Below are 25,386 nucleotides of genomic sequence, written 5' to 3'. Positions count from 1 at the left end.
AAAGAAGGATAAAAATTATGTTTATTATATGATTTCAACTATGTAAAACTGAGCACTGAAAAATTCTTTAAGGAAACAGGTTAAAAGGTGAAAGCTGATTATATCTGGATGGTGGAAAGAAAGGTAAATTACTTACCTATCAACTTTAGTAAGCCACCTTATTTAAGGCAGCTGTTTTTAAAAAGCTGATATAATGTAAGCATGACCAATGTGTTTAAGATGGTCTTGCTAAGTCTGAAGCATATGTCAGACATCACGTTTATTTCTGTCAGTCTAAGGTTTGTGGCAGAGTTTAGGGATTGCAGGTAAAGGTTTTTAAGTCAGTAGAGCACAGAGGTGGGCTTCCCAGGTGGCTCAGTGATAAATAATCTGCCTGCTAATGAAGGAGACGTGGGTTCAATCCCCAGGTCGGGAAGACACCCTGGGAATCTCCCCAGACTCAGGAAGAGCTTCAGGCAGAGAACTTGGAGGAGCAGATGCAAAAAGGTTGATGAGAGGAAGTAAGGAGACCTCAGAATGAAAGAAAAGGAAGAGGCACAGATGTCTCTGAATTGCAACAAGCTGAGAAAAGCGTGCCCTTTCTTGAGTGATGGCCCCCCCTCCTCAGAAGTAAGAGGCAAGGAGGTCCGCCGAGGTCGGGAGACCAGTGCACGTCAGGAAGGTGTGAATAAGCGTGGGAAGGGTTTGCAGGAGTCTTAAATGAAAACGGGAAGGACAGCTGCCCAAGGTCACGTAAGGGGCAGTGGGCAATGAAAGCCAACTGAGCTGGATGGAGTGAGCGCGCGTACACGCGTGCTCCTTCGCTTCACTGGCGTCTGACTCTTTACAACCAAGTGGACTGCAGCCCGCACGGCTCCTCTGTGCATGGGGTTCTCGAGGCAAGAATACTGGAGTGGTTGCCGTGCCCTCCTACAGGGGATCTTCCTGACCCAGGGATAGAACCCACATCTCCTGTGGCTGCTGCACTGCAGATGAATTCTTTACCACCAAGTCACCAGGGGAAGCCCAAGCTGGAGACCACTATTTAAAAATATTCACTGGGAACCAACGATGTATTGGCATCGCCAAAAAGTTTGTTTGGGTTTTTCTGTAACATCTTATGAAAAACCCAAATGAACTTTTTGGCCAACCCAATACTAGACACTCTTTAGACACGAAGGATATACAATGAACAAAACAGACAAGAATCTTCTCCCCTTATGAAGTTTACCATCTTGTGGTGGAAGGTAGCCAATAAACAAATAAATATTGAAAATAAGCAGTATCATCAAATAGTGACAAGTGCTATGGAGAAAAATAAGCCAGGAAAAGAGGTTAGTGAGAGGCGGGTGGTGGAAGTATTAACAGTTTAAAACAGGGTGATCAGGAAGGCTTCCCTCAGAGGGTGAGTGAACACCAAGTCTGTACTGTTACACAACTTCCTGGAACGGCATTCTGTCAACCAGACAGGGTAGAAAAGCTGGATGCAGCAACCATCCAGGGTTGGGATTCCTCAAAATGTCTTGGCAGAAGGGTTAACACTTCAAATGACTTCAGTAAGGTCTGGCCTGAAGAGGGGCATGAAGAAGGAGAGGAGACTGACAGAACTGGTAGTGGGTGGAAGAGACTGGGAGAGCCAAAAGGACAGGAAGTTGTGGTCAGAAGGCAGTACAGAGGACTTCGGGATTGCAGAGACAGGGCGTCCCCAGGGTCATTTCCCTGGCAGTGGATGTGGAGGAGGAATGGATGTGAAGGTCACTGCAGCTGACAAGATCAAAAAACCCATATGACCATTGAAGTCATCCAGAACAACAGCAGGATTTGTGGTAAATCACTAGTTCTCAAGCTTGAAAGTGCATGAGAATTACCTGGAGGCTTCTTAAAAGAAGAGATTATTGGGCCCCACACCCACAATTTCTGTTTACTAAGTCTGAGGTGAGGCCTAAAAATGTGCATCTCTAACAAGTTCCCAGGTGTTGCTGACGGCTGCTGATCTGGACTATACCTTGAAAACCACTGGGGCAGAGAAAAGATAGAGGCTGGCTGCATTAATAAATGAGGGTTGGGAGGTTTGGAGGCTAACAGAAGACAAAGATGAGACATGGAAGGTGATGGAGAGAAAAGGTTCTGTAGCATTAGCTTCAAATGAGTCAAAGGTAGAACAAAAATAGTGTAGAAATGACCCTGGGGAAGGAGTGTGCTCTTCCCATCTTCCAGAAACTAAGGTGAGTGGGATAAGTGAAAAGGGCAGGCTCCAAAGTTGTAAGGAAAGGGGCGACCCGAGAGGAGGCCACAGGTCATTTAAGAGAGGGGCACCGCTGAAACAATTTAAGGACATAGGGGATTTTGTTACTGCAGAATGAGGGATCCAGGCAGCTGGGAAGACCAGGCAGTGCTGGGTTCTCTCAGTACAGAGTGAGAGTGAACAAAGGCAACTCTAAAGAGCCATGGAGGCATATCTGGGGTGAGCCTCTCTTTCCATTCCAGTCAAGCTTTCATCTCTGCTGCAGCTGCTGCTAAGTCACTTCAGTCGTGTCCGACTCTGTGTGACCCCATAGACGGAAGCCCACCAGGCTCCCCCGTCCATGGGATTTTCTAGGCAAGAACACTGGAGTGGGTTGCCATTTCCTTCTCCAATGTGTGAAAGTGAAAAGTGAAAGTGAAGTCGCTCAGTTGTGTCCGACCCTTAGCGACCCCACAGACTTCAGCCTACCAGGCTCCTCCGTCCATGGGATTTTCTAGGCAAGAGTACTGGAGTGGCTTGCCATTGCCTTCTCCGAGCTTTCATCTCTACGACTCCACTAAAACCGTTCTTAGCAAGACCAACAACCTTCAGATTGTCAAATACAATGGTCAGTATGCAGTTATCCTTCTGTGCGGATCAACAGCATGTGGCACAACCGATCCCTCCTCTTTGAATTTCTTTATTTGGTGTTTAGAACGTTTCACCTCCTAGTTCAGTTTAGTCTTTTTCCACTTCCTTTACTGGATGCTCATTTTATAGCCAGGATGAGGTAGGCTCCATCCTCACTCTTTTTCTAACTGCACTCACACCTTAGGTGACCTCCTCTAGTCCATTAAACACCTTCTGTACACTGACAATACCCAAAATTAAGTCTCCAGTCTATATCTCTCCCCTGAATTTTATAACTGACTCTCTACCTAACAGATCTATTGTCTAGTAAACAATTTAATTCTAACAAATTTAACCAAATTCTTTATCTTTCCTGAACAAGGAGGAGGCAAAGCAAAAGATACGCAAAAACACCTTTTCCAACAAGAAATTGTCATAGATTGGAGGAGGCTAAGGACACATGCTGATTAAATGCAATGTGGTATCCTGGATTGGATCCTGGAGCAGAAAAAGGATATTAAAGGAAAAACTGGTGAAATCCAAATAAAGTCTGAGGGAATTCCCTGGCAGTCCAGTGGTTAGGACTATGTGCCTTCACTGCCCAAGGCTTGGGTTCAATCCCTGGTTGGGGAACTAAGCTTCTGCAAGCCTTGCAATGAGAAAAAAAAAAAAGCAACTCACAAAGTCTGAAGTTTAGTTAACACCATGGTACTAGTGTTAATTTCTTAGCTTTGACAAAGATGTTAACATTAGAGGAAGCTAGGTGAAGAATATATGGGAATTCTCTGTACTACCTTTGCAATCTTTCTGTTCAGTTCAGTCGCTCAGTCGTGTCCGACTCTCCACGACCCCATGAATCACAGCACGCCAGGCCTCCCTGTCCATCACCAACTCCCGGAGTACACTCAAACTCATGTCCACAGAGTCGGTGATGCCATCCAGCCATCTCATTCTCCGTCATCCCCTTCTCCTCCCGCCCCCAACCTTTCCCAGCATCAGAGTCTTTTCCAGTGAATCAACTCGTCGCATGAGGTGACCAAAGTATTGCAGTTTCAGCTTTAGCATCAGTCCCTCCAATGAACATCCAGGATTGATCTCCTTTAGAATGGACTGGTTGGATCTCCTTGCAGTATAAGGGACTCTCAAGAGTCTTCTCCAACACCACAGTTCAAAAGCATCGATTCTTCGGCGATCAGCTTTCTTCACAGTCCAACTCTCACATCCATACATGACCACAGGAAAAACCATTGCCTTGACTAGACGGACCTTGGTTGGCAAAGTAATGTCTCTGCTCTTTAATATACTATCAAGGTTGGTCATAACTTTCCTTCCAAGGAGCAAGCAATCTTTCTGTAGGTCTATAATTATTCCAAACTAAAAACTCTGAAAAACAAACACTGCTTTCTCTCCCCAAGCGTTACCACCACAGTGAGTGGTATCTCACCTTCTGCACTGCTCAGGCACAACATCCTGGACTCCTCTCGCTTTTCTCCATCCAACATATCTGTAAATCCTGTCCACTTCATCTTTCAAACACACCCAAAATCTAACCAATTCTTACCTCTTCTACCACTACTACCTTAATCCATGTCTCCATCAAGTACCTGAATTGCTGCAAAAGCCTCCTAACTCATCCCTTTGCATCCTTAGAGCCTACTCCCTACACAGCAGGCTGGGTGATCATTTTAGATCATCTCTTCCCCGCAAAGCCTCCCAGCCTCCTAGCTGCTTCTCATCTTCTGACTTAGAACCAAATCTAAGAGCCTCACACAACCCTGCCTCTGCAGTTTCTCTGACCTCCTCTCCTACCTACCTCTTCACTGCTCACAGTGCTGTCCCTCCCACCCCAATCTACACTTGCTTCTCTCTCTGCTTGAAATGTTCTTCTCCAGAAAGCCACGTGGCACACTTCTGCACTTCCTTCCGGTCTCTGTTCAAATGCCTCCTCATCAAAGAGACCAACCTATGTAAACTGGCGCCCCTGTTACTCTGTCCTCTTAATCTGCCTTATATTTTAGCTCTTATCATCGCCTGACTAACTAAATATTTAAGTGCTTCTGCCTGTCTTCCCTGCCAGGAATGTAAATGCCATTAGTGCTGTATTCCTAGGACCTAGAACAGTGCTGGGCACAAAGCATTTACTCAATAAAAATGAATAATGAGGTCTCAAGAAATGCCGGTATGTGACGCCACGAGAGATTCGTTAGGCAGAACTGAGATGGCCTCCAAGACTCCCAGCCCTGGTGTGCATGCCCTGGATAATCTAGCCTAAAATATGGGAGGAATTCATCTAATCAACTCAGTGCTTTTTAAAGAGTCTAGTGATCAGAGACAGAAATCATGTAAAGAATCTGGAGCAGATAGTTTCCTGCAGGTCTTGAAGAAATAAACTACCATGTTGTGAAAAGAAGCTCGTGGTAAGGAACTGCAAGTCGGCCCTCAGAGCTGAGAGTGACCCCCAGCCAATAGCCAGCAAGAAAATGGGGACCTTGGGACTTCCCTGGCAGTCCAGCACTAATACTCTGTACTTCCACTGAAGGGGGCACAGATTTGGTCCCTGGTCAGGGTACTAAGATCCTGCATGCCATGTGGTGCTGCCAAAAGAAAAAGAAATGGGGACCTCAATCCTGCACCCATAAAGAACTAAATCCTATCAGGACTTCCCTCATGGTCCAGTGGCTGAGATACCACACTCCCAGTGCAGAGGTCTGGGGTTCGATCCCCGTTCAGGGAACTGGATCCCATGTGCTGCAACTAAGACATGGTGCAGTCAAATAAATAAATAAAAATATACTAAAAAAAGAACTAAATGCTGTCAACAACCAGCGAGCATCAAAGAAGACCCCATCTCTCAGATAACGCTGCATCCCTAGCCAAATCGCAGTCCTCTAAGACCCTGAGTAGAAACTCAGCTAAACAGTATCCAGACTTCTGACCCATGGAAACTGTGACACGGTAAAGTTGTGTTACCTTAGGCCATTACATTTGTGGCAATTCGTTATGAAGCAATAGGAAACTATTAACCAGCCTTGAGAATTCAAAAACAAATTTGGTGTAATACTGCCGTGATGCACACTCAAATCAAAGTCCCAAGAAGGAGAGCCTGGTGAAGCAGACAAGAACTAGATCACTAGGCTTGTGTAAGGCAGGCCTGGGCAGGTGGCGGCTTCGTGTGTTAGGCTGTATGTTAAATTAAACTGGAGGGAGACCAGGATGGTCCATGAGGAAGAGCTGGAGGAATGAACCTACTTATCCTGGATAAAATATATACTCAGGGCAAATGAGAAGTGTCTTCAATACTGCAAAGAGCTGATTTGCCATGAGTGGGAGGGAAGTTGAGAGGAGACAGACTAGTTGCTGTGTAGCTCCAGAGGACAGAACCTGAACAAGGGGATAGGAAGGATTTACCAGAAAGAAGTTTTCAGTTTAATGTAAAGAAGAACTCTCTAACAGTCAGAGCTGAGTAACTACTGTGTTCTAAGACCTGTGTTAGGCAATAGAGATATAAAAATGAAAGGAAAGGAACATGTAAACTAGTGGAGGGCACTGACACATAAACAAATGGTGGTTTCCAGTGGTAAAGCTAAGTGCCACAACAGAAGCATGTATATGGATGGCGAAGACATGTCACAGGGCAAGCAAAGATTAATGCTATCTATGGAGGTGAGTAGAGGTTTTCTGGACATGTGACTAAACTACAGCCTTTGAAAAATGAGTCTGGGGCTTCCCTGATGGCTCAGTGGTAAAGAATCCGCCTGTCAATGCAGGAGACATGGGTTCAATCCCTGGTCTGGGAAGATATCACATACCTTGGAGCAATTGAGCCCAGGTGCCACAACTGTCGAGCCTGTGCTCTAGAGCTCAGAAGCTGCAATTACTGAAGCCTGCACAGAAAATCCCATGGACGGAGGAGCCGGTAGGCTGCAGTCCATGGGGTCGCTACAAGTCAGACATGACTGAGCTACTTCACTTTCACTTTTCACTTTCACACATTGGAGAAGGAAATGGCAGCCCACTCCAGTGTTCTTGCCTGGAGAATCCCAGGGACGGGGGAGCCTGGTGGGCTGCCGTCTATGGGGTCACACAGAGTCGGAGACAACTGAAGTGACTTCGCAGCAGCAGCAGCAGCATACCTTAGAGCCTATGCTCTGCAACAAGAGAAGTTACCGCAATGAGAAGCCCGAGCAGTGCAACTAGAGAGTAGCCCCAGCTCTCCACAACTAGAGAAAAGCCTGAGCAGCAACGAAGATCCAGTACAGCCATAAACAAATAAAGGGATAATGAGTATGAATTCACCAGTGAGTTGAGTAGTTAGCAGCCAGTGTAGACAGAAAGGACCACACATGTAACTGCGTGGAATGACGACAGTAGCAGAGTCCAGGGAGTAAAATGTGGTGGGGGCTGAAGCAGCAGCAGATGAGGCTGTTGTGTAAGGCAGAATCTGTAGGTGATGAGAAAAAGTGAACAGAATCTAGCAGGGGAGTGACACCGGTCCATAAGTGTTTTAGAAATATCACTTTTGGGGGGTACTGTGTAGCATGGCATCCAAGATCTTAGTTCCCCAACCAGGGAGCAAACCCATGCCCCCTGCAGTGGAAACTCGAAGTCTTAACCACTGGACCAACAGGGAAGTCTCAGAAATGCCACTTTCTGATGCTAATGTAAGAAGTGAACTAAAAGAGAGAGACTGGAGATGGCAAGATTAGTCAGGAACTGCTGTAACTGGGCAGACAAGAGATGATGCACAGGCTGGAACTAGAAGGAGTAGAGATGTTATCATCCCTACTTGTGCTTTTTGACAATTCAAAAAAATCTTTAGCCAAACATCTATATCACCTGTATCCGTGCTTTTTAAAACCCTTACTAATTTCCTTATTTGTTAAGAAAGACATTCCTTGTTTGTATTTGCCTATGATATATAATGGAGAAAGAAATGGTAATCCACTCCAGTATTCTTGCCTGGGCAATCCCATGGACAGAGGAGCCTGGTGGGCTACAATCCATGGGGTCACAAAGAGTTGGACACAACTGAGTAACTAGCACTTTCACTTTTATGAAATATAAAAACTAAGTAAGTGGATATCTCCTGGGAAGAGGAGCAGGTGGTGGCAGGACCCAAGGAGATGATGAACAAGAACAGAAAGACTTTCTACTGTGTATCTTTTTATATTTTCTGGTTTCTAAATTGTGTGAGTGTATTACCAATTCAGAAATTAAAATTAAAAAAAAAAAAAAAAGAAGGAAAGAAAACACTTCAAACCGTTTGGAAGGCTTACCTGTGTGTGTTTCCACATTCTTTAGCATGTGGTTCTGTTTGCCTCGGGGAAAAGATGCTACCTGAGGATCCTGCCTCCTTACAGCACATTTCTCTGGGTCAGCCCTTCTAGAAGACCGGCTGACGACTGCCAAGTTCCCACCGTCACAGGCGGATTTTGCTGGCCTTTCATGAAGATCATCCTTTGGAATGGAGGCCATGTTGTTTCTGGACCCTGCGTTTGTATGTCGTTGGCCCTCCTGTTTTGGTGGATTCCTGCCTGGTCGTGGCCTGGCTCCCTCCACTTCCCAGGGAGACCTTTTCTGTGGGTGTCTTCTCTGCTCGCCGCGTCTGGCCCCATCCGCTACTAGTTTTCTAGAGGAAGTATCTGAAGAGTCAGGGTGGATGACCCCAGCTGGTTTGGTGTTTTCAGGTCCTGCCTCCTCAGGTTTGGGAGTCATTCTGTGACCCCACTCACTTTTGAGTTTCCCCTTGACTTTTGGTCCTCTCCCATAGCTGTATATAAATTGGGTTGCTTTCTTGGGTTTTGCTCCCCTTGGATCTGCACCGACAATTTCCTTCTCACTCTCGGAAGGACTGTGCTCTCTGAGGTTTGTCCCACTCTCTGACTTGGCCAAGCTTTCTAGGCCAGGTGCATCTGAGGTCTGGTCAGTGAGGCCCTGTGCTCTCTTGACTCTGATATGCTGCTTTTCACTCCTCAATTTCTGCCAAGGTTGATTCTGAAGGCCATGGTTCTTGAGAGATTTGTTAGTAACAGAGGACTGGAAAGAAGTCTGCTGACTCTTAGGTTTGCTTCCTGAAGGATGAAAACTGTGCTGATGAACAGCAGAGATGTCATCATAAGAGATCTGCCTGGAAAGGTGACAGGGAGGTGGTGAACTGTAATTTCTTCTACCAATTCTATTAGAATCTAGTCTCCTTTGACTCCCACAGTACAGACCAGAATTTTTTCTCTCCTGAGGAATGAACTCAGCAGCATCCGTACTGAACTTAAAAGCACCTAGGATATAAGAAATAGACACATAAGTAAAGAAATTAATTGGTCACTCATGAAGCCCCAAAGACTGCAAGCCAGACCTAAGAGTTATTTTCCTAAGGACTTTGTATGAAATAGTCTTTGCACAAGGCCTATGTTTTCTGTGAAGGTGGTGGGTTCAAGTTGCTTGTGGAAGACTGATTGGCAGCCTTACCAGCAGCCACTGCTGAACTGCTAAGTAAAACTGTTCACCTGGGCTATCAGGCATTAGTTATAAATGTGCTTATTTCTATCGAGAAATGTAACAACAGTGAACAGTTGAGGGATGAGACATCAATCGGCAGGTTCCATGGGGTCTTTCAAAACTCTAAGGTAGCATTGTGTAATATTAAGTTAACAGGCTTTGGAGTCAGCCAAATCAGTTTAAAGCCTGACCCTTCAGTTTACAGTATTAGCTCAGGAAAATCATTTGATTGCTTTTAGCCTGAGTTTCCACATACATGACAAAAGGTGATAATACTATTTCAAAGGGTCATTGTGGAATTTAAGTGAAGACTTCACATAAACGTACTTAGCAGGAAGAATACATCCCACATCATCCCCCATGGAATATATTTTAGGTTTTCCACACATAACCTCTGTTAATAAGGTCAGAATCCCAGAGTCTCAAAGATGAAGCCTATGCCCCTTCAACCTACTCATCCATCCCCCACTTCCATCAGCCACATGCTTCTTTGTAGTCAACCAAAGATGAAACAATTCGCCTAAGGATACAAAACCAGTTAGTAGCAAAGTCAGACTATGCATAGTATATAGAATATTCTCTGAATCAGCAGGGCCTGGGAGACGGATTTAAGTCCTTGTCCATCATTTGTGTTTTTTTGTAAGTTATTTAATCCCAGTAATAGAATAGTAAGAATCCCTACATCAAAGAGTTGCTATGAAGATTAAAGCAAGGTTAGTAACAAGTATAAAGTGGTTAAAACAGTGCTTTATTACTGCCGTTAAGATTACAGACTATCTGAAACAGACCTGACCGCAAAAGGCTGCAGTGCACAGCCTGCGAGTTTCAGGTTTAATAATAAGCCCTAACATTTATCAGGTACTTAACACATGCCAGGCACTATTCTAAACACTCTGTATACGTTAATTCATTTAATCCTTACATTCCTGATGAGAAAACTGAGACTCGGTAAACAGTAACTTCCCCAAAGCCACAGGGGTATTCCAGAGCAGATTCAGGATTTAGGCCATGTGACCCTAGAGACCACGCTCTTAAATTACACTCCATTGACAGAAGTTGGGTAGCAGGTAGGTACCACAGAAACATATACTTAAGAACTGAGTGAGATCATAAAGGTAACCTGTCACTCAATCCAGGATTTGTCCTAAAAGCTTTCACACAGGCAGGATTCTTAGGATGGGGTTGGAAAGCCTTACAAAATAGCAAGAGGTTAGACAAATTCAGAAGGTGGCAGAGAAGTTGTTCCAGATACATAAGAGAGAACTTAAGGGGGAAATGGGTAAATTAAACTAAGTAGTATTGTGTAGTTTTGTCCTTCTTGAAGAAGCAAGGTTGTAAGACGGGCAGAAAATAGGTCAGTAAAGTGGTCCAGAATAGCCAGGTTAAAGGATGTGAAGAGGGTGTTTTCATGTTAACCTGCAAAGAGTTGATTCAACTTGAGACAGAGCAGCATCTATTCACATAAAGTATGTGTTCCACCAAATGTGAGGCAGTGGACAAAGCCCTCACATCATTCAAGGATATGAGGAAGGGGAAAAGGGCACAGGAAACTGGACACAAAAATCTGAGACATCTTTATTTTTTCACTATTTTGAGCAGCTGAAGTTACTAAATAGGATATCTCATCCCTGAGGCTTGGCTATAGTGCAAGTGGTACTAAAGATCCAAGATAACACCGTGGTGGGTGACCTACAGGTGGGTGGAGCAGAGTAAGGGAAAATCCAACTGCAAATTATAAAGTCCAGAGACAAAGTTGGCACTGGAGAGTCTATCCATGGGTAGAAAGATACCCCTTGGTGTTTCAGGAAAACAGCAGGTAAGAGAATTACACTGGAGTGAGGATGGAGGTGTGGGCTAGAGATAATGCTGAAATAAGAACATGGAATAGGAACTAAGGTAAAAGCAAACTAAGGCACAGGAGACAAAATGGGGAGGTCTTTGGACTATTGGACTTTGCCTCAATAGATGGGACAGAGGTTGTAACCTGGAAAGCAACACCAGAGGCCAAAAATAAGATTCACAAATAGCCCCACTCATTTCTGCTTCAAACACTGAATGGTGTAGAAATGGGCCAGATGTGAGCCTAATAATAGGAAGACCAAGCGATCCAATTTAGGGGATCTGGGAAAAGAGTGAGTGGGAAAAAAACAAAACACCAGCTAAATGTGGTCCCTACCCTCCAAGATGAATTAATACCTAAATCAGGACTAGGGTAAACAAACAAAAAATGGACTAGGGTACACCAATGCAGTGTGTTAGCCAACGTTTTTGACCAAGATCCACGATAACAAATACACTTTACCTGCCACCAAGTACACAAATACATATATAGGCTTCTTGGTGCCCCAACACCTGGTAGGTAGCAGAACTAAGACTCAAATTAATGACTGTTCACGAACCTCATGCTGCAAATTGCTGCCCTGTTTTTCAGAAAGAGTGGATCATGAAATCAAATTATGTAGTGAGTTGTGACAAGAATTTTTTCAAACGAAATATGTAGCATACAGTGTATTGGAGATAATAAGGAAAACCACTGCTTCCTGAAATTTTTGGTTCCTTTTTATATTTGTGTGCGCTGAGATCACTATGTAAAATGTTCTTTTCCGTCTCTGTCCAAAGAGTTGGGAAAACAAAGATCCAAGGAACCCTGAAGTAACTGGAATTCGTGTTACATTAACAGCCAGATGAGGTTGTCTCTACACATAGAGACAACTCTGGGAGAGGAAGTAAGCTAACAATTGTGTAACACGTACAGGAGCGGCGGGAACCTTCACAGACTTATTTACTCCCAAATCACAGATGAGGAAAACGAGACTTCACATTGCGAGCTCATGAGACTGGAAACCACGAGAGTTCGGCTCGCGCCCGCGCTGCTGCCCCAGGACGCACGACTACATCTCAAGCGCAGCGAGCAATCCCGCCGCGCGTCGAGAGCTAGCCACCGTCACAGGCCGACGCCCGCCTGTCGGATACCACTGCCCCAGGAAGGCCGGGATGAGCCCTGGAGACGGCGGGACACACGCATCGACTCAGCGGGACAAACCGACTCTCCTTGCAAACCCAGCTGCCGGGCTTCACCACCAGCCAAGGATGGTGAAGACCTCGGTACGCACGACGCGCGTGGCTTGGCCCTTCCGAGCCACTATCCCCAGCCCCTGTACGTGCCACTCTCGCGATACGAATGGCCGGTGCCCTAGGACTCATCACTGACTCAATTTCCGCTCCCCGAGAGGGGCCCAGTCCTGCAAGGGCCAGTACAGTACCTGAGACAGGAGGCGCCTCCGCCATCCCGTGCCGCAACACCTAAAGCGAGCCCTGCAGCCCAGCGAGCGCTGTCACCCGGTCATGTGCCCTGGACTTCCGGCGCCGCGAGAATATTCGCTTCTGCGCGCCCGGGAGACGGCCACGGAGTTTGCGCGGCCTCAGTCAACTGCGCGGAGCGTCGGTGACGTCAAACAGACGCGCCCGGCGCCGGGCTGAAGCAGGTTACTAGTAGCTGTAGGTAGATCACGGGAGGGTGAGCGTGCCCGGTCTTGCACAATCAATAGTTGTTTTCCTTTTGAGAGTTACTGTTCTCTCCTGCTACCGTGTCCTTTAACTCTCCCACCCAACCAGCCTCGCCTGATTTTCTGGAGTCAAGTCAGACCGCACCTCCTTACTAGAGTGGATCAGACAGGATTAAAACAAAGACGAAGTAGTCAAAAGGCAGAAAGGGGGGAAGATGTCTGCAAAACAAACGATAAAAGGCTTTTACAAATCAGTTTAGAAAGAAAAACCCATTTATTAGAAATGATAAAGGATTTGAAAGGGCAGATGACAATACTAAAGTAGATACAGAGGGACTTAATATGAGAGGGGGTTCGTTTGGGGGCACGGATCATTTTTAAGGTACAAAATGTTTTGAAATTTTTTCATTTGTGTGTTTTGCTGTTGCTCTACTAACGAGAACACAGTATTTTAAGTGTGAAGCATCTGCATCTGTAAAGTAATTCACTGCTCCAGACTTCCCCAAGAACACAAAGTCATTCATTCACAGTCTAATGCATACTTTTAGGCATTGCTTTAACTGCTGGAGGTTAATGTGAAAAAGACAAACAAGGTCCCTGCCCTCAATGAAGTGCATTGACCAGTAGGGAAGGTTAGAACTAAGTAATGTGGGACTTCCCTGACGGGTCAGTGGTTAAGTATCCACCTGCCAACACAGGGGACATGGGTTTGATCCCTGGTCTAGGAAGATCCCACATGCTTCTGGGCTACTAAGGTGATGCACCACAACTACTGAACCAGAGTGCTGCAACCACTGAAGCTGGTGTGCCCTAGTACCCTGTGCTCCGCAACTAGAGAAGCCACTGCAATGAGAAGCCCAAGCAAATAAATTAAGAGAGCAGCCCCGCCCTCCCCGAGACAGAATGCCCAGGTGTAGCAATGGAAGGTGAAGAAAGGAAGATGCCCCTGTGGCCAAAAATAATCATAAAAATTATTTTAAAACTAAGTTTATTTACAAACTGGTGATTTTGGTTGTCAAAGAAATAAGCAGGCTAACAGTGACTTACTAGGATCCACTGCAGAAAAGGTGGCCAGCCTTCTTTGAGTAGAAGGATAGATGAGAATGATCAACTATGTGAAGATTCAGAGGGAATAGCAGAAGGAAGCAGGTGCAAAAGCTATGGAGGAAGGAAAGGGCTCGAAGTGTTAAAGTTATTGAAATATTTGCTGGAGAGCAATGAGCAAGGAGAGTGGCACAATATGAAACTGGAAGTAGGTAATTAGATCATGTGATAATGGATTTTATTCCAAGAGCAAAAGGAAGTTAAAAGGTTCTAAGCAAAGAAGTGGTACTGTTAACAAACTGAACACAGGTCTGCTCATGCAATGCAAAGCAAAGTCGGTCCACTGACACCAGGCTTTGGTGAAGTACAGTGCTTACTGCAGGGCGCCAAGCAAGAGTGTGAGAGACAAGCCTTAGATCCACTCTAACTTGGTCTTTGAGTTAGTTTTTGTTTTTTAAAGGGAAAGATAAAAGAGGCTGGAATTAATCATCATCTTTTGACATTTCTTAATCATAGTTTACAGAGTCAAGACATTTCTGGTTTACAAGTGTCTGGCCTAGTGGTCCATAGCTTGGGGAGCTCAGCTTGTCCTGAGTTTGTATGTTAATGATATATAATAGCAATTTTAGTACATTAATGTTATTGACAACAGCAATTTTAGTCCTCTGATTCTGGTTGATTAGTGTTCAGTTAGCACAGGATTGAGGTTAGAGGGGGCACAAGAAACTGAATAAAGTTTTGGATAGAGAGATTAATCATAAACTGGGTAAGGGAACTTGGGTTTTAGGGGCACTCAGTTTCAGTATCCGAATTACCCTTAAAGATTTCTCATGCTCCCAGAGGAAGAGTGAATTGTAGGGGTGCAAAAATAGAAGTGGGGAGAAAATTTTCATTTTTCTATTATGCTAATATGGAAGATGATGGTGGCTTTGAACTAGAGTGACAGCAAATGTGATTGAGAGGAGAGAGCAGATCTAAGATATACTGGAGACAACCTTTATCCAGCTTCCAAATGTTTTCTAAACCAAAAGGCATGATGTGCTATCTCATTGTTTTGTTAATTTGAGTTTATCTGATTACTGAGTCCAAACATTTCTTAGTGACTTTTTGAGTTTCTCTTTTTAGATTGCTTAGTCACATCCTTTGCCATTTCTCTGTTGGGGTGGCTCGATTTTTCTTGCTAATGGTTTTCTGTATTTTGTAGATATACAAGACTTGTATGTCTTGTCAGTTTTAGACATTTCAATTGTCTTCTCTTATATCCATTAATTTATTCCTTCATTGAACATAAATCCTTAATTTTGACAGTTCATCAAACAAAAAACCTTACTGTCCCCTACAGAAATTACCAGTTGTATTAGTCTGAGTCAAGTAGAAGAAAGGAATCATACAGTAATTTGAACAGGGAAGGTTTTATTTATTTTTTTAAGACTTTGTCCAGTGAATATCATCCCAGAGCTGAGGTGCAGACTTTGTTAGAAGGGATGTGCCTGTGATACCTAGATAGGGAAGCTGCTGTGGTGCTGCATGGAAGTGGTCAGAAATCTACCTTATATGGTGCTGGGGAAAGCCTTTCATGGGGAGGTGTCTCACAAGAGGCACTCTCCTAGAAACCACTTGAGGATGGTGCCAGGAGAAGTTGCTGGCTTTTGGCCACTATACAATGAAGAAACCAGGTACTGAAGCACAGGAACCAGACGCTGGGGAAGCTGCCCACAGCACCTTAGCCTGTCCAACCCAAACACTAGAACAGGAAGGGAAAACCTTTCCTCCTGCAGTATCTCTCTATTGCCCCCTACTGACAAAGCTTAATACCTACCAGCTGATAAAGGATAAATATTTAAAGTGCCCAAATCCATTTCACAGAGCAGGAAAAAAGGATAAATTTGGAACTGAAGGTCAATAATTCATAACTGGCATACTAGAGAACCCACTCATTATTCCCCAAACTCGTAAACAAATGGAAGTAAGTATGCATTTATCTTGCCTTTCCTATACTGCTTCACAAAACATACAAAGTTATGACAAGCAACGAAAGCAGTACTCAGTTGGAAATTTATAGCTATAAATACTTACATTAAAAAATAAATCCAAACAATGGGAAATTATTCCGCACTAAATAGAAATGAAAAATCACACCATGAAAAACACATAGAGGAAATTTATTTATTTTTGAGGAAGAACTATTTTAATTTTGATATTAAATATTCTTCCAAAAACATTATTTTATCCCACATTTTACTGAGTTATTAGAAATAACATTAGCATTACAAAAACTAGGAAGATAAATGTGGTTAAACTAACATATGAAAAGGGAAAATTATAATTAAGAATGTTACAAATTTAAATCAATACAAGATTATAATTTGAAAACTGTGCATCTCAAAGCAAACTCCATTGAATTACTTTCAAAAGAGCATTTTGTGACTCTTACACACTGATTTTTTTCAAGAACAAACCTCATTTAAAAATATTTTTATTTTAAAAAATAGGTCTGGGTTCAGTGATAGATTTTTACTCCCAAGCTTTGATCACATTTCTTTGATTTGGGAAGAAAATGCCACTTTGATGGCATGAAATTCAAAATTTTAAAGTTTATTTTTGTAAAAACAAAAATCCCAGTACAGAATTTTAAAAATTATTACTGGGAAATATATTAAGGTCATTAAATGCACAACATTAATTACTGGTCAGCTAATAATGATATTCTGTTTTTTCCCTCATTCTCCCAAGGAAAACTTGAAATTTCAGCAGAATAATCTTCAAATATACATTATTAGCAAAATGGGAGCTTCTGTTTACATATTTTTTGTATTTTGCTATTTCTAACTTTATTCTGAAACTCAATTTTACCCCAAACCATAATTACCATATTAACTTTGTAATGCACAGTTGTTTGCAACTCAGCAAAGCAGTAGTAAACCATCAGATTCTATTCACCCAGCACTTAGAAAAAACAGAATTGATCATACCCATTTAAAAACAAATCTCATGCTATTTCCCAATGTATAGTTTCAATCTAAGTTCTGACAATGAAATATATGGATATATATCTATATATCTCATCTTGATTTTCAAAGGAGGCAAAGGGAGTTCACAGCTTAGCTTTGCCAGGCTGAAGCTGGAGATTCTGTAACTTCATAGCCAGACCCATGTTGCCGTTAATTTTCAATTTTCCTTGAAAGAAGGCCGTCTGAGGATTCATTTTCCCAGTCATCAAAGCCAGTAAGTCCGAGTCAGCCATTGTAATCGGTGCAGTCAGCCTTCTTATCTGAGTTAGGGACCACTGATCCTTTGCCATTCTTTACGTCCACCACCCAGGTGGCTTCTTTACCCCAGGGCCATCCTTCACCTTAAAGGCAAAAGTACCACCAATTTTCTTCACAAACTGCTCTCCTTCGTCTTCAAGCCTCTTCTCAATCTCCTTAAAGACAAGGTTTGCCTTAAATCCATCAACTGCAGAGCTGGTTGGAGCAGCCTCAATTTGATGAGTTCTGGCAGCCTCAGGAAAGCCCATCTTGTACAGTGTCCATAGAGGAAATTTAAATGCAAATAATAAGTGAAAGAAGGCAACGTGAAAAAGCACATACTGTATGTTTTACACTATTATATATGACATTCTGGAAAAGCCAAAACTATGGCTGCTAAGCTAAGTCACTTCAGTCGTGTCCGACTCTGTGTGACCCCATAGACAGCAGCCCACCAGGCTCCCCCATCCCTGGGATTCTCCAGGCAAGAACACTGGAGTGGGTTGTAATTTCCTTCTCCAATGTGTGAAAGTGAAAAGTTAAAGTGAAGTCGCTCAGTCGTGTCCGACCCATAGCGACCCCACGGACTGCAGCCTACCAGGCTCCTCCATCCATGGGATTTTCTAGGCAAGAGTACTGGAGTGGCTTGCCATTGCCTTCTCCCAAAACTATGGAGACAGTGGAAAAAAAAAAAAGCAGTGGTTTCCAGGGATTAGAGGGCAGGAAAGGATGAAGAGACAGAGTACAGAAAATGTTTCAGTCAGTTCAGTTCAGTCTCAGTTGTGTCCGACTCTCTGAGACCCCATGAATCACAGCACGCCAGGCCTCCCTGTCCATCACCAACTTGCGGAGTTCACTCAAACTCATGTCCATCGAGTTGGTGATGCCATCCAGCCATCTCATTCTCTGTCGTCCCCTTCTCTTCCCGCCCCCAATCCTTCCCAGCATCAGAGTCTTTTCCAGTGAGTCAACTCTTCGCATGAGGTGGCCAAAGTATTGGAGTTTCAGCTTTAGCATCAGTCCTTCCAATGAACACCCAGGATCGATCTCCTTCAGAATGGACTTGTTGGATCTCCTTGCAGTCCAAGGGACTCTCAAGAGTCTTCTCCAGCACCACAGTTCAAACGCATCAATTCTTCGGTGATCAGCTTTCTTCACAGTCCAACTCTCACATCCATACATGACCACAGGAAAAACCATAGCCTTGACTAGATGGACCCTTGTTGGCAAAGTAATGTCTCTGCTCTTTAATATACTATCTAGGTTGGTCATAACTTTCCTTCCAAGGAGCAAGCGTCTTTAAATTTCATGGCTGCAATCAGCATCCGCAGTGATTCTGGAGCCCAAAAAAATAAAGTCTGACACTGTTTCCACTGTTTCCCTATCTATTTCCCATGAAGTGATGGGACCAGATGCCATGATCTTTGTTTTCTGAATGTTGAGCTTCAAGCCAACCTTTTCACTCTCCTCTTTCACTTTCATCAAGAGGCTTTTGAGTTCCTCTTCAATTTCTCCCATAAGGGTGGTGTCATCTGCATATCTGAGGTTATTGATATTTCTCCCAGCAATCTTGATTCCAGCTTGTGCTTCTTCCAGCCCAGAGTTCCTCATGATGTACTCTGCATATAAGTTAAATAAGCAGGGTGACAATATACAACCTTGACATACTCCTTTTCCTATTTGGAACCAGTCTGTTGTTCCATGTCCAGTTCTAACTGTAGCTTCCTGACCTGCATACAGGTTTCTCAAGAGGCAGGTCAGGTGGTCTGGTATTCCCATCTCTTTCAGAATGTTCCACAGTTTATTGTGATCCACACAGTCAAAGGCTTTGGCATAGTCAATGAAGCAGAAATAGAAGTTTTTCTGGAACTCTCTTGCTTTTTTGATGATCCAGAGGATGTTGGCAATTTGATCTCTGGTGCCTCTGCCTTTTCTAAAACCTGCTTGAACATCTGTTTAGGGAAGAGAAATAATTCTGCATGATACTATAATAGTGGATACATTGTCAAAACCAATAGAGGATACAACACCAAAAGTAAACTCTAATGTAAACCATGGACTGAAGGTGAAGAGGAGTCAATGTAGGTTCATGAGTGGTAACAAATGTACCACTCTGGTGCAGGATGTCTATAGTGGGGACGTTGTGCATGTGTGGGGACAGGGCACATATTGGAACTGTCCATACTCCCTGCTCAATTCTGTTGGGAACTTACACTGCTCTGAAAAAATTTGTTAATAAATTAGATCTCAAATCAGAAGCCTAATCTTCTACCTTAAGGATCTAGAAAAAGAAGAGCAAACTAAACCAAAACAAGTACAAGGAAAGAAATAATAAAAGAGCAGGAATTAATGAAGTAAATAGAAAAAATAGCAAAAATCAACAAAGTTGACTCATTAACCAAAAACTTAAAAATTGATCAACTTTTAGCTAGACTGACCAAGAAAAACGAAGAGAAAATTCAAATTACTAAAATTAGGAATGAAAGAAGGTACATTATTACCCAGTTATGAAAGTAAAAAGAAGCATAGGTAATACTATGAACAAGTGTATGCTAGCTAATAGGCTTCCTTTGTGGCTCAGATGGTCAAGAATCCACCTGCAATGCAGGAGACCCAGGTTTGATCCCTGGGTGGGGAAGAACCCCGGGAGAAGGGAATGGCTACCTACTCCAGTATTCTTGCCTGGGAAACCCCACTGACAGAAACATGATTGAGTGACACACACACACATGCCAGCTAATCAGATCACCTAGATGAAACAGAAAAAATTCCTAGAAATACACAAATTATCAAAACAGACTCAAATAAATCTAAAGAGACCTATAACAAGTAGAGACCTGAGTTAATTTTTAAAATGTCCCACAAAAGCTATCCTGGATGGCTTCACAGGTAAATTCTACCAAATGTTCAAAAAATTGACACCAGTCCTTCAAAAACTCTTCCAAAGAACAGAGGAGAACGTAATACTTCCCAACTCATCCTCTGGATGAAAACTCTGCCTTAGGGCAATCATTTACTGCCTATCTCTTTGCTGCAGAAATTTATGGCATCAGACTGCTGAAAACAGGTTCGGCCTAATCAGGCACCCTTGGGCAGTGGTTCACGAACTACACACAAGAACACCTGGGGAGATTTTAAAACTCCAGGTGCCCACACTGTATCTAGATGTATTACATGAGAATCTATGGAGATAGGACTCCGGCGGCAATAAAACAAACATACAGACAAGTTCCCTAGGTCAGGGTCCCCAGTCGCCACTGGTCCATGGCCTGCCAGGAACCAGGCCACACAACAGGCAGTAAGCAGCAGGTTAAAACCAAAACTATTCCACCTCCCCCCACCCCCCTCCCCGGAAAAACTGTCTCCCATAAAACCAGTCCCTGGTGCCAGAAAGTTTAGGGACCGCTGCCAAAGGTGATATGCTGCTGCTGCTGTTTACTCGCTAAGTCATGTCTGATTCTTTGCAACCCTACAGACTATAGCCTGCCAGGCTCCTGTGTCCATGGAATTCTCCAGGCAAGAATACTGGAGCGGGTTGCTATTTCCTTCTCCAGGGGATCTTCCCAACCCAGGGACTGAACCCGAGTCTCCTGCTTGCCATGCGGATCCTTTACCACTGAGCCACCATGGAAGCCTGCCTTAGGTGATACGAGAATGTATAAAAAGAAAACGAAGGGATATGGATAATTAAGGTAGAAGTGCCAAACTTCTCTCTATTGGATCTTCCAATCTCCTCCACCATTGTTAAACTCCCAGAGCTGCTAGATTACAATGTAAGGAGACCATTAGCCCTCAATTCTGCTTGTAATCGTTAACAGGTAAGATACTGACAGCGATGCTAATTGGTGGGAACTATAGCAGTGACCACCAGAGGGCGCTCTACCACAGCATTTATCCTCGCCACTTAGATAAATTCACTGGGATTGACAAAGACCAGGGCCTCGCTTTTGGTCTTTTCCAGAACTGCAAGAATTAGCAGAATGACAAAGGTGTTAAGGAACCTCTGAAACCGAGTCCAGTTCCCCTACTGAGTTTATGATTAACCTCTCTATCCAAAACCTTGTTTCTGCATTGTTCCCTTTGACCTCAATCCCGTGATAACACTATTCAACCAGAGTCAGATGACTAAAATTGATGTTGTCAATAACATCATTAACATACAAATTCAGGTGGTTTTTCCAGGGCAAAATGAGCTAATAGACCCCACCACCCCCACCCGCCCAGGTCATGGACCACCAGATACAGTTAAGACCTGTCACAAGGGACTTCCCTGGTGGTCCAGTGCTTAAGATCATGCTTCCTAGATCCCACATGCTGTGCAGCACAGCCAAAAAAATGTCACAAAATGATGACTAACCCCAGCTTCTTTGTTCTTCTCCTTTAAAAAGGAACTCAAGATCAAGCTGGAGTGGATCTGAGGCTTGTCTCCCACTCCCTTGCTTGGCCCTGCAATAAATCCTGATTTTGCTGCCAATACCTGCTGTCAGTTTGGCTTTCTGTGCCAAGGGCACATGAGCCCATTGCTCACGTACAGCTCCAGGGAGGGGAAACTATATGAGCAGAGGCAGGGAACCATGACTACATGGCAGATGCAGGGGAACTAGAAACAGTGATTAAGAGCATAATAAGCAGATGCTACAGAGAAAATTTTCAGGACTCTTACTAGCAAGTGACAGGAACCCATGTCCAATCAGTTTAAAAAAAAGGGGGTTTGTTGGCAGAATTCTCAGCTCACAGAACTAAAGGAAGAGCTGCAGAGACTTGGAGCCATCTGAGAATCTCAAGGATCAGAAGTCAGGGCTCAGTGGCATGAGGATTCTTTCATTCTGCCTCTTGGTTACTCCCTAGACTCAACATCTCAAACTTATCAGATAGATAGATAGATAGGTAGGTAGGTAGACAGATATAGATATATTTAAAGGGAAGCATTTCCCCTAGTTTCCATTTATAAAATTTGGGAGATGAACTTCAATAGGCACGGCCTGGTTACAAGCCCACTCCCATGGGAGAGAAATAAAAGTAGGGCTACTCTAATGGGTATTTTCACAATAATCACTCATTTGTAATCGGGGAGGCAGTTCTCTAAATCAGGGGTCCCCAACCTTTGGGCTATAACATCTGATGATCTGAGGTGGAGCTGATGTAATAATAATAGGAATAAAGTGAAAAATAAATGTAATGGACTTGAATCATCCCCCCCACCCCATGCCGTCCATGGGAAAAAAAAATTGTCTTCCATGAAACTGGTTTCTGGTGCCAAAAAGGTTGGGGACTGCTGCTCTATATGAAAGAGAACCCTGTTCTGAAGAGACTATGCAATAAACCATTACAGACGGGGGCCAACTCACAGGCAGCTTTTTACATCTTGTTGGAGGTGTCAGGAACCATGACTTTACGTAAGAGAATGATATGGTCAGATTTGTATTTTAGAAAGATCAGTACAGCTGTATGTGATGAATGGACTCAAGGAAGTGAAATTATGCAAGAGGAGAAAGCAGGTCATTTATTTGGAAAGACTATGTGAGGGGTGTCCAAGCCAAAGACAGCTGCGAGAGGAAAGGAGGGGTTGGATTTGAGAAACATTAAGGGCTTAAAAGCCGGGTTTAATAATTATAATTGAATATGTAGAGGCAAAATGTAGGCATCAAGGACAACTCAAGAGCTTTCTGTTTTGAATGATGGAGAATAATGGTTCCATTAGCTGAGGCACACAAAACAGGAGAGTCAGGTTGGGGGGGAGAGACAACGGGTGTCTTGGCCATTTGAATGTAAAGTGTCTGTGGGCTTCTGCTGCTGCTGCTGCTGCTGCTAAGTCGCTTCAGTCATGTCCGACTCTGTGCGACCCCATAGATGGCAGCCCACTAGGCTCACCCATCCATGGGATTCTCCAGGCAAGAACACTGGAGTGGGTTGCCATTTCCTTCCCCAATGTGTGAAAGTGAAAAGTGAAGTCACTCAGTCGTGCCTGACTCTTAGTGACCACATGGACTGCAGCCTACCAGGCTCCTCCGTCCATGGGATTTTCCAGGCAAGAGTACTGGAGTGGCTTGCCATTGCCCAAATAACTGTCAGGCGATAGCTGGATATAAATAGGATTCTGAAACTCTAGGGCAAGACCAGGGATACAAGTATAGATTTGTATAGCCTTCCAAGTCCACAGTTAAAGCCATGAGAATAGTTGAGATTATTAAATATAAGTGAGCAAAGAAGTATGGTGGATAAAGGCTAGACTCCTGAGGAACACTAACGTTACAGGACTGGAGAGATGAGGATTTCAGACAGCAGTCTTGGAAGGAATAGTGGAATAGTCAGAACAGGAGAACCAGAGAGTACCATCACAAAAGCCAAGGGAAGAGTGATTTTGACAGAATGACTGTTCACTGGTATCCAGTGTACTAAAGAAGTCTAGCTGAAGGACTAAATATCACTCATTAAAACTGGCAATATATGGGTCAGAGATTTAACAGTGGCAAGATATGAAATATAGCAGGAATGCTGACTGAGCATGAAGCTCAAGGTAATGAGCTTAACTTGGATATTAGGTTCTAGGTAGTGGTAGGACATTTAATTAGGAATACCCAGAATTGAAAATAAGAATAAGGAAAAGGGTCTAAGTTAGTGAGTTATTTTGAGTCATTAGTTGATAGGTAATAGTTGAAATCATGGGCATGAGGTATCTCAAGGAAACTATGAAGACTAAGAAGTCCAAGACAGGAACGACAATGGAAGAAATATTTAGAGGGCTGAGTGAGAACTTGTCAGGAAGCCAAGGAAGGTTTCAAGAAGGTAATGATGAATACTGTAATGTTTGTGCCACTGGAAGGCTTCTGCTAGTGTGAGGTTGGTGGGGGTGGGAAAGGGTTACATCCATGTTCCATTCTCACCTATAACTAGACAGTGAAGTCCTGAGAAAGGAGCTGTGGCTGTTCTTGGCAACCCTTGGGTTGGTATACTCTGTGGAGCTGGTGTTCAAGAAATGTTTATTGATTTGCTGACACATGAAAGGGTGGTGCAAGTGACATTGTGAGGCCCCCAGTGAGGCTGGCAGAAGGGAGGATGGGTCATTTAAGACCCTGAAATCTGGTGGGAATTTGGACTTGCTGCAGCACTCCAGGCACCTCCCAAAAAAGGAATAAAGCCCCTGGGTTTTTTTTTTTTTGGCTGCACAGGATTTTAGTTCCCTGACCAGGGATTATATCAAGGGCTATGGTAGTGAAAGCTCCGAGTGCTAAACACTGGACTACCAGGGAACTCCCAACCCCTGTTTTTTAATGTTAATAATTATTAACTTATTATTAATAATTCCTCACACTAACTGTTAATAATACCTTTGGCAGTTAACAAAGTACTCAAGACAATTACCTCAATTATTCCTCACAAAAGCCTCATGAAGTAAGCATGATTTTACTAGGAAGGAAATAGAAGTTGAGAGGTGTGAGTAGGCTACTTAGTAGTTATTAGATGCAGACCCAGGGCCCAAGCCTGGATTGCTCCTTGCTCTTTCCTCTACACCAGAGGTCCTCAACCTTTGGGAATCCAATGCTTGATGATCTGAAGTGGAGTTTCTGTACTAATAATAAAAAGAAAGGGCACAATAAATGGTGATGCAGTGGTAAAGAATCCACCTGCCAATGCAGAAGATGCTAGAGACGGGTTCAAATCCTGGGTGTGGAAGATCCCCTGGAGTAGGAAATGGCAACCCATTCCAGCATTCTTTGCCTGGAAAATTCCATAGACAGAGGAGCCTGTTGGGCTGCAGTTCATGGGGTCACAAAGAGTCAGACACGACTGAGCACACATGCACAATAAACGTAATGCGCTTGAATCATCCTGAAACAACCCCACCCCAGCCCCCATGGGAAACCAAACCAATCCCTGGTGTCAAAAAGGCTGGGGATCAACCACAGCACCACAATGCTGCCAGTTAAATTTGATTTCTGTAGTTTTTAACCTGAATTGACATTCAGTTCAGTTCAGTTCAGTTCAGTCACTCAGTCGTGTCCGACTCTTTGTGACCCTATGAATTGCAGCACGCCAGGCCTCCCTGTCCATCACCCAACTCCCGGAGTTCACTCAAACTCATGTCCATCGAGTCAGTGATGCCATCCAGCCATCTCATTCTCTGTTATCCCCTTCTCCTCCTGCCCCCAATCCCTCCCAGCATCAGAGTCTTTTCCGTGAGTCAACTCGTCGCATGAGGTGGCCAAAGTATTGCAGTTTCAGATTTAGCACCAGTCCTTCCAATAAACACCCAGGATTG

At 43.8% G+C, this 25,386-nt stretch overlaps 1 protein-coding gene and 1 pseudogene across 2 annotated transcripts in view; both read right to left on the bottom strand.

Moving 5' to 3' along the window:
• NFX1 (nuclear transcription factor, X-box binding 1) overlaps positions 1 to 12,745 on the bottom strand; it is a 69,422-nt gene extending 56,677 nt beyond the window's left edge. For both annotated transcript variants that reach the window (XM_055427284.2, XM_055427285.2), the window contains exons 1-2: positions 12,592 to 12,745; positions 8,110 to 9,108 (exon numbers count right to left, since the gene is read on the bottom strand). In XM_055427284.2, the coding sequence (XP_055283259.1) occupies positions 8,110 to 9,108; positions 12,592 to 12,616 (1,024 nt within the window). In that variant the 5' untranslated portion in view covers positions 12,617 to 12,745. The remainder of the gene's footprint in view (positions 1 to 8,109; positions 9,109 to 12,591) is intronic.
• Positions 12,746 to 16,209: 3,464 nt separating this feature from the next.
• Positions 16,210 to 18,897, bottom strand: LOC129556935 (sterol carrier protein 2 pseudogene; annotated as a pseudogene).
• Between the last annotated feature and the right edge of the window lie 6,489 nt (positions 18,898 to 25,386).

The sequence above is a fragment of the Moschus berezovskii genome, chromosome 7 (assembly GCF_049115385.1).
Source record: "Moschus berezovskii isolate FMDL1 chromosome 7, NW_MosBer_1.0, whole genome shotgun sequence".
NCBI classification, from domain to species: Eukaryota; Metazoa; Chordata; class Mammalia; order Artiodactyla; family Moschidae; genus Moschus; species Moschus berezovskii.
This window is presented reverse-complemented; position numbering and strand designations above follow the sequence as displayed.